At 45.7% G+C, this 9,692-nt stretch overlaps 1 protein-coding gene across 3 annotated transcripts; it reads left to right on the top strand.

Annotated features, from left to right (window-relative positions):
• The first annotated feature begins 1,143 nt into the window (after positions 1-1,143).
• Positions 1,144-7,937, top strand: FST (follistatin). 3 transcript variants are annotated; one of them, XM_007972226.3, is made up of 6 exons: positions 1,144-1,671; positions 3,711-3,902; positions 4,335-4,553; positions 4,901-5,125; positions 5,814-6,041; positions 6,770-7,937. In XM_007972226.3, the coding sequence occupies exons 1-6, from the start codon at positions 1,587-1,589 to the stop codon at positions 6,850-6,852; spliced, it is 1,032 nt and encodes a 343-aa protein (XP_007970417.1). In that variant the 5' UTR covers positions 1,144-1,586; the 3' UTR covers positions 6,853-7,937. The 3 variants fall into 3 exon arrangements, with proteins under 3 accessions (XP_007970417.1, XP_007970427.1, XP_007970411.1); XM_007972236.3 differs by having other exon boundaries at positions 5,811-6,041; positions 6,507-7,937; XM_007972220.3 differs by having other exon boundaries at positions 1,146-1,671; positions 5,811-6,041.
• The last annotated feature ends 1,755 nt before the right edge of the window (positions 7,938-9,692 follow it).

Genomic DNA, 9,692 nt, shown 5'->3' with positions numbered 1-9,692 from the left:
TGAAATTCGTAGAACAAATCCCAGTGACCTGCGAATGTCCAAGAATTTTGTCTGCATACTTCGCTGTCTGTTGGCCTTCGGGCTTCAGAAGCGAAAAGAACAAAAATTTAAAAGGCAGCTTTGGAATAAACAATATAGCATTTTCCGTGAAGTAATCGTTTTATATAAAAGGAAATATCGCCTCCTCAGTTTCATTCAGCGGTGCCAAAAATGTTATAAATGAGAGACCCGCCAACTTTCAGCGAAGAATGCCAGGCACTGTACTTAATAAAGTGAGGCTACAGAAGTTCATTATGGATGTTGCAATCTTTTTTATTCTGCGAAAAGAGAGAAGGAGGGGGAGAGAGAGAGAGAGAGAGAGAGAGAGAGAGAGAGAGAGAGAGAGAGAGAGAGAGAGAGAGAGATTGGAGCCGAGGAGACTGAGAGACAGACAAGAGGCACACAGGACAGAAACTGGGGAGTCTCCAGGCCGGGGAGGAAGGAGGGGGGCCAGACCGCCTACGTCGGCGCCCCCGCTCCGGGCTCCGACTCCAGACGCCGCGAAGTGAAAGGGGAGAAAAGAAAGGGAGAGGGCGAGGCTGTGCCGGGGGTGGGGCGGGGGGGAGACCGGGCCTGAGGTGTTAAACATTTTTGTTTGCTTCTGACTCTTCCAGACGAAGGGCCGCGTCTCGGCAGCGCTCTGGCAGGGTGGAAGGTGCCGGGGCCGGGGTTCCTAGCAACACCTCTGGGCTAGGGGTGGCCGCAAAGTCAGGCACGCACAGACGCAGACACAAAACCTCGCGGGTCCTGCGCCCAGGCTGCGGGTGCCCGGAACCGCCGCGAGGCCGACGCGCTCCGACCCGACCCGGGTCGGGATATTTGGGCAGCCTGGGGCTCTCCGGGCGTTTGCAAAGTCTCTTTGGAGCGGAGGAGAGGCAGCACGGAGACAAACTCCCGGGTTCCCCCGCTTCCCCCGCCGCCGCCTCCAGCGCCCCCACCGCGCCCTCCCTCTCACACTCGCGCGCGCACACACACTCACACACACACCCGCCACCCCGGGCGCGCCGGCGCTGCCGGCGAGCGGCGGCGAGCAGGACTTGAAGTGGGTGTTCTTCCCCACTCCCCACCCCCGACGCGTCGCCCCCAACCCCCGCCCCGGTCGCCTTCCCCCTCCCTCTCGCTCCTACGCAAATAAGAACTCGCCGATTCCCCTCCAGCCGTTTTGATTTCGGGCATCTCCGAAAGATAATTGGGAAGGGTTTCCAGAAGGTGGGAAATGTCACCTGATTCACACTGAACTTTTAAAAGCTCCCCACCCCCAAGGAGCCGCGCACACCCTCGCTCGCGGCCGCCCTCCCACAGCCCCACACACTGGGAGACCGCCCACCGCAAACCGCGGAGACCCCCGTCTAGATTTAAAGCGCGGCTGCGCCCGGCTTCTGACGTCCATTGAATCGCGCGGGCGGCCGGCGGCGAGCGCGGGGCTGCGCCAGGATCGCTGCGCCCTCCGCCGCTGGCCTCTGCGACGCGCGCCGCTCTTCCGAGCCACCCGCCGCCGCGCCGGCTCCCCGCGCCGCAGCGCTCCTCGCCCCGCGCCTGCCCCCAGGATGGTCCGCGTAAGGCACCAGCCGGGTGGGCTTTGCCTCCTGCTGCTACTGCTCTGCCAGTTCATGGAGGACCGCAGTGCCCAGGGTAAGCGAGGGGGGATGCGCTGGGAAGGCTCGGCTGAGAGCAGAGGGTCGACTTTTCTGTGGTCTCTGCTTGGTCTGTTCTGAGCAACGCTGCTCTCGGAAGATGTTGGACCAACTTGGGGACTCCGGGATGGAGAGGAGTGGGAAAATTGTGGGCAATGACACTTTAGGACTGGAAACGGAGTTTGGAGCTCGGTTATCTTGAAAAAGGAAAGGGAGCGAGCTGGGGTCTTAGTAGTTAGGGTTAGATGCTCTGGCAGATCTAAAGTTCTGGCCATGATAACTTTAGATGTGATCTCCTCAGTTTGGCTCTGAAGAAAGAGAACAAGTATCAGTAGTAGCCTGGAGATTTCAGTCGACCCATTTGCAGTCTCATTTCTCTCCCTCCCACATCTTTCGGATACTTAAAAAAAAAAAAAAAAGAAAGAAAGAAAGAAAAAGAAAAAAGAAAGAAAGAAAAGAAAACCTGGGGGGTTGGGGGACAGATACTGAATTTCTTTGGTGACTGGGGGACGTAGTTTCAGAAACTTTGCCCAAACTTGGAAATGTGGGTGCTGAAAATTTTCAAGGGAAGTAGCTTTCTGCCTAGTGGATGCTTCTTCCAACCCCATCCCCCATACTCGCAAAAAGAAAAAAAAAAAAAAAGAAGAAGAAGAAAAAAGAAAAGCCAAATTATTACCCCAAAGTGCTTTGAGCACTTTGAGTTTTTTTCCCCTCTGCTTCATTCTTCTTTCTGACTCTTAGCTTTCTGTAAAACAGTGAGCAGCCCATAACTGACTTAAATTCTGAAATGGGTTAAGAGCAAATTTCTGAAGCTTGCCTTTTACAAATAGATTTGTTTATTTTCAATTAGTCTTTGGGCAGAATGTTTAAAATAATAATAGCAGCTTGCGATCCAATGATTGTTAAAGTCTTATTGGTGATTAATGAGAAGTCTTACCGACCCAAATGCGAACATTAAAAAGGGGGAAGAGGGAGAAATCACTTGCAAATATTTCTTGCTAGGTATTAGATAGGTACATATAACCGTGAAATGGTAGGAAGCCTCCTTCCTCCCCCACCCCCCTTGAGGCATTACTTTCCTTGCTTCAGCGTTAACATTTTAAGTATGTTGTAAACTGCCCTCCTGGGCACTGCCCCTCGCCGTCTGCAAGTCTCTGCGCTGGGTTGCCCGCCTTTAGGGGAGAGGCTTTGCCTGGTGCCCGGACGTAGGCACGGAGGAAAGCAGCCCTCGGAGATTTCGAAAGATCGCGGTGGCCGCGGGCGTGCTCGGGTCTGGCAGATTGCAAAACGGGCCCGTCGGGCGGGCTGCGCCTGGAGGCCGCGCGGGGTAGCTCCGGGCTGGGCCGGGTTGCTTTTTGCTTTCATTTTTCAGAAGTGCCTTTTGCTTGATCTGTTTCTCTCTCTCTCTTTCTTTCTTTTCTTTCTTTCTCTCTGTTTCTTTCTTTCCTTTCTTCCTTTCTCTTTCTTTTTTTCTCTCTTTCCTTCTCTCTCTCTCCCCGCCCCCATCTCTCTCCTCTCCTCTCTCTCATTCTCTTACTTTCTTAACCCCTGTCACAAATAATTCCTGTACCGCCTACATGAAACCAACATGTAAAAACATACGTCGCATCCTGTTTTTGTCAGGTTCTTTAATCTGCTCTTCGAGTCTCTGCAGGTTATGAAATGGGACGAATAAAAGTAAACAGTCTAGTAAAAGTCAGTGCAAGCTGCACGTGTTGTGTCTGGGTCACTGGTAACTGACATTGATATGGCTGGGGCGCCCTGTCTTCTCCCTTTCTCCCTCCCTCCGTCTCGCCCACCTCCCATCTCTGTGATCAGGGCTTCCCCCCCCCCCCCCCCACTTCTTTATCCACCCTTCCACCCCTTTCGATTTATTTCCTACTTTTCTTCTGCGTCTCTCTCACTTCCCCTCCTCCACGCTCACCCCCCTCCCCATCCCCGCCAGGTCTCCTTCGCTCGCCACCTCGCTCTCCCTGCCTTGCTACTGCTCACTGCTCACTGCTCACTCACCCACCTCCCCACCCCGTCTCTTCACAGCTGGGAACTGCTGGCTCCGTCAAGCGAAGAACGGCCGCTGCCAGGTCCTGTACAAGACCGAACTGAGCAAGGAGGAGTGCTGCAGCACCGGCCGTCTGAGCACCTCATGGACCGAGGAGGACGTGAATGACAACACACTCTTCAAGTGGATGATTTTCAATGGGGGAGCCCCCAACTGCATCCCCTGTAAAGGTAGGACTCTTTCTTCCCGACTTCCAGGCCCTCAGTAGAGGGCGTCTTACCCTTAGTTTCCCCACTACCTGACTGGGGTTTGGGAGTAGGAGAGCTTTGTTCGTGGGCTTCCCCTTTCTGTCCCTTGCCCTGGTAAGCCGTGCAGACTCGAATTCTGCCTGTTACAGGCTGTAGGTAAAACACCCCAGACTTCTTAGCCAAGTGTGGTGGTGAAGCCCACCAACCTGTGCCCCTTGATGAGAGAAATCTGGGTTTGGGGCACAACCCAAGGTCCGCACTCTTTCATCAACTCTCAGTCTTCTAGGAGAGAGCCTGGGGCCCCTCCAGCGCACACTCAGGGCTGCATGATTGCGCAAGGCACCCGAAGCCCTCCTGGCTGACCTGCAGACTGCCTGGCTCTGGTTTTAATCCATGCCTGTTTCCAACTCACAGAAACGTGTGAGAACGTGGACTGTGGACCTGGGAAAAAATGCCGAATGAACAAGAAGAACAAACCCCGCTGCGTCTGCGCCCCGGATTGTTCCAACATCACCTGGAAGGGTCCAGTCTGCGGGCTGGACGGGAAAACCTACCGCAATGAATGTGCGCTCCTAAAGGCAAGATGTAAAGAGCAGCCAGAACTGGAAGTCCAGTACCAAGGCAGATGTAAAAGTAGGTCCTACCCTGTTGAGCAAGACTGGATCTGTCCCCTCCTCCAGCTTTGTACCTAAAGTAGACCCTCTAGGAGACCTCTGGGGGATGGTGTAGTCCACAGTAAGAGCCTGATAATAATAATACTGAAACCAAAAAGGAGTCCTTTTCTAACTTCTAGAGACTCATTAAGAACACTGAGGGGACCAACCTAGAGTCATAGATTCTCTCTTGAAAACTACAGGGCTCCCAAAATTGCCTTTTGAAAGCTGGATGCTTCAGTGTCATGATTTCCTTGGTAACTTCAAGTGCTCGCTCCCTAAGCACTAGAAGGTACCTATTCATGTGTGTTTCCTTCTTTGTTCCAGAGACTTGTCGGGATGTTTTCTGTCCAGGCAGCTCCACATGTGTGGTGGACCAGACCAATAATGCCTACTGTGTGACCTGTAATCGGATTTGCCCAGAGCCCACTTCCTCTGAGCAATATCTCTGTGGGAATGATGGAGTCACCTACTCCAGTGCCTGCCACCTGAGAAAGGCTACCTGCCTGCTGGGCAGATCTATTGGATTAGCCTATGAGGGAAAGTGTATCAGTAGGTATTCCGGATTGAGGAAGGAAAAAGAGAAAACAGGCTAGTTCTAGTATTAAACTGTGGGGTTAACAAATAAGTAAGCCCAAGGCATCCCAAAACACCATAGGGAGAAATATGCTGCAATTTGGGGTCTGTTGTGACCACAGCATTCCTCATGGAAACCATTGTCTTCTGGAGGCATGGACACATATATTCAAATGCCAGCAGGAAGCAAGAAACAGTATTCCATCTTCCATCTTAGAAAACTTAGAACTCACTCAATTTTACACATTTTTTTAAGTGCCAGACTTGCTGGAAGCAAAAAATAATTACTTAGCAGTTCCAGAAATCTGTTATCAGATTCTAGTAATTAATGGAATTCTTTCATTTGTAAAAGATCCCACTTGTGGGAAATAATAAGATACATATTTAACTCGAGAATATTGTAAAATCCTGTTCTAAAAAAAATACTATTTTAATGCACTAATGTAGTATGTAAGAAACTGCAGAGGTTTTGTGTGTGTGTATGTGTGTATGCATTTGAGTTTCAGTTTTATTATCCAGCATTTTTGCTTAATATCTCCATTACCCCCATTAGTAATAAGATATAAATTATGTTTATATTTATTGATAGAGGACTAGAGAAAGGGAGAAAAGGGGGATATGGGGAAATCAGTTTACTCATCACAGATGTATTATATCCTAGAAGCAAAGTCCTGTGAAGATATCCAGTGCACTGGTGGGAAAAAATGTTTATGGGATTTCAAGGTTGGGAGAGGCCGGTGTTCCCTCTGTGATGAGCTGTGCCCTGACAGTAAGTCGGATGAGCCTGTCTGTGCCAGTGACAATGCCACTTATGCCAGCGAGTGTGCCATGAAGGAAGCTGCCTGCTCCTCAGGTGTGCTGCTGGAAGTAAAGCACTCTGGATCTTGCAACTGTAAGTGTGATTTTTAACCTTGCTGCCATTTAAGGCTTTCCCAGGCAATCCCTAGGGAATGGACACTTACAAAGCACGCAGATCTCCCACATAAATTCATTTCTGTTCAAATTAGGAAGCTGCTAAGTATCACCAGCAATTCAATAATCCACAGAAAAATTCTCTGCAATGTTTCTTGGCTTTTAGGATTTATCCGGTGATCATCAATGAGGTTGCCTCTAAAAATCTATTTCCAGTTGTTTTCCCCTGTTTCTTGTGCTTTGGTAGTATGCTTTGCTGTTGCTTTATTAACATTTGAATCTAAACTAACTGCTTCAAAAGTTTTTTGTTTTTTTGTTTTTCCAAAGACAGCTTCATATTATCATACATGGGCTGCTGCTTTTTGCAGTTGCCTCTACTAACTCTGAATTAAGGACCCAAAGCAGTTGTACCTAGAACACAAGAGCGCTTTTTATCTAATTTCAGGAATCTGCCCGTAAAACCTGAGCCATTGATTCTTCAGAACTTTCTGCAGTTTTTGACTTCATAGATTATGCTTTAAAAAATTTTTTTAACTTATTGCATAACAGCAGATGCCAAAAACAAAAAAAGCATCTCACTGCAAGTCACATAAAAATGCAACGCTGTAATATGGCTGTATCAGAGGGCTTTGAAAACATACACTGAGCTGCTTCTGCGCTGTTGTTGTCCGTATTTAAACAACAGCTCCCCTGTATTCCCCCATCTAGCCATTTCGGAAGACACCGAGGAAGAGGAGGAAGATGAAGACCAGGACTACAGCTTTCCTATATCTTCTATTCTAGAGTGGTAAACTCTCTACAAGTGTTCAGTGTTGACATAGCCTTTGGGCAAAGAAAAAGAAAAAAGAAAAAAAAGAAAAATATATTGTCCATACTGTAAATAAGTGTATGCTTATTTATTTGGGGGGAAAACTATACATTAAAGGACCTTTGTCCTAAAGCTCTCTCCCAGGCCACCTTGTTACTCATTGGACACGGAGAGGCATTCATTGTGAGGTCTACTGGATGAGGCCCATAGTTGAGACTCGTAGACATTTATTTATACTGTGTCATGTTTTATAATTTATACATAAAATGTCTGGTTGACTGTATACCTTGTTTTTGAAGAAATTTATTCGTGAAAGGAAGAGCAGTTGTTATTTATTGTGAGGTCTCTTGCTTGTAAAGTAAAAGCTTTTTTTCCTTGTAAACCATTTAAGTCCATTCCTTACTATTCACTCATCTGTCTCCCTTCATTTCACTGTTAGACTCTTTTCCACTTTCAACAAACTTGCATGTCAGTTTCTGTCATGTTTATTTATTGGATTCTCTGCTGCCTGATCTGTACATACATGATCCCTCGGGTTTTGTTTACAAGGAACCTTGACTGACCAAAAGGCATTATAACTCTTACTCGAATACAAGGTACAGAGGATAAGCATCTTTGAGGAAACTCCTACTTCAGTTCTTTTGTTATGATGAAGACATTTGTGAGAGAGGAGATGATTAGAATTCTAGTAATGTACTTTTAATATGTTACAGATACAAAGAAATGATGTGGGTGTCAGGAGACTAAAGGATAGTGAAGGCTACACATTCAACCTTTTGTTAGGTGTTTCCTTTAAGCTAGTCAGCTGTACCTTTTAAATTAGTTCTTTTTCAACCAATGTGTCACTAAAAGTTTTATCAAAGCTTTATCAGTTCAAGTTTCTTGCTTTTCATAATACTTTTTTCGATGCAATTTTATATTTTCAAACATGGCAAGTTAAAATATAAATTCATTTAAATATATAGTTTTGTACTTTTCTACCATGTAAATGTGCAATGTATATAAAAATTATAATGTGTATTTGTAAATAAATGATGAGTGAAAAAATAAAAAATTTTAAAAAGCCAATGATTTCAATTCCTGATGATGCAAAAGAAGTTATTTGGACTTTGAGTAAAAATGTGTATGATACCTTTGCTGAGGAATGTAGCTATCTCTGAAATTACATGACCAGGGCAGTAGAAGCTCCAGAGTGAGGTTAGTTATAGATCACTTCACTGGAGTTTGAAAGATAAAGGGATCTGAGGTCCAGAAACCCCACTGTAAGCGTAGCATATACCTGTCACTAACCAGAGAATGAACAGACTAGATGTGGGTTCTTTCCTGCAATATACCAAGGCTAATATTTCCTCTTTAAAAGCACCATCATTTTAGCTGTCCTTGTTGCAAGCTCATCACCATAGCCAGGGACACCCTTTATCTTACTTTCCTATAAATACAGTGCAGTTTCAGTCTTCTAAAAAACAACACACATCACAAGGAAAGGTGACAACAGACATAATAATTGACAAGCACATTCTAGAAATCAGAATATCAGCTGCAGAAGTAGGCATTACAGTGTTGGAATGCTAGGGACTTGATGAGGTGGGAATGGGGTGGAGGTGAATTTCCACGATGATACCCATGGTTTATGGGGATCAAATAATGTCATTCATTGTAAGAGAAAATGTATCAATATTTCACAGTTTAGACACTATTAGAGCTTCAGAATGGTGTTTAGGACATCAGTCAACGGTCCCTGTAATACATGCAAATACATAACTAGATCATAAGCATAAGTTTCCAATTCATTGTGTGCTACATATTCAAAGCCTAAATATATTAAAAATATCAAAAAAGTACAAGATGCATGCCTCAGACTGGCATTTGGGCCATCATTCAGTAGTACCTATAATACGTTGTAATGCATAAGAATACATAACTAGATCATCAACACAAGTTTCCAATTCAATTCCAATTCCAATTATGTACTTACATATTCAAAGCCAAATTATATTAAAAATATCAGAAATTTAAGATGTAAAGTATCAGGACTATGGGAAGGAAAGAGCAAAGTATAGTCAATATTGCCAACATTGCTAAACAATAACAAACATGTAATTTCCTTCAAACACCATGACCCGGTTCTTCTTAAAAGTGTATCCCTTTTGTGAAAAGCCTCTTTAATATGAATAGTTATTGAAAATTGTTGCCAGAGACTGTTGGCTCTCAACTGTGGCCACCTAATGAGAAATTTGGTGGAGGTAGAGGAACCCCTTCAGTAGACAGTTTGTATAATAGGGCCCTGTTGGATCTTACTACCTTTCAGCCCTGTGTTCCCAAAAAGGGAAAGAGAGGTGCAGAAAACAAACAGGCTGCCATTAACTGCAAGAAGACAAGGGTCGTAACTTCTCCAGTGTAGATTAGCTACTGGCTTGCCACTAGAGAGAGGCTCTCGGGAAGGGAAAGAGGGACAGGCAGATACGGTTTCACAGCCCTTCCTGGAGTTAATTTGTTGCTTGATCCCGGGATGCTACAGATGCTTTAAAGCTGCCGTTGACGATCAGAGTAAAAACGTCAAATTTAACAGGCACCGATGTGTGTCTTGGCAAGGGGAAGTGATAAAATCAACAGCTTGCCTTTTAAAAAACATCCAGATTATTTATTTAAAATTTTTATTCCAAATTTGTCAGCATCAATCATTCCTCTTAAACACTAGACAGTATCTCATTTTCCTCCTTGGAGTTTTCCACTTTTCCAGTCACCTAGTATTACACTTATTAGTACCAAAAAAATAGAAATCGCTTTTAAAATTAAAAGTAGATTGATATCTTTAGACTGTTG

The sequence above is a fragment of the Chlorocebus sabaeus genome, chromosome 4 (assembly GCF_047675955.1).
Source record: "Chlorocebus sabaeus isolate Y175 chromosome 4, mChlSab1.0.hap1, whole genome shotgun sequence".
Taxonomy (NCBI): domain Eukaryota; kingdom Metazoa; phylum Chordata; class Mammalia; order Primates; family Cercopithecidae; genus Chlorocebus; species Chlorocebus sabaeus.
Note: the sequence above shows the minus strand (reverse complement) of the source record. Positions and strands in the feature narration are given on the sequence as shown.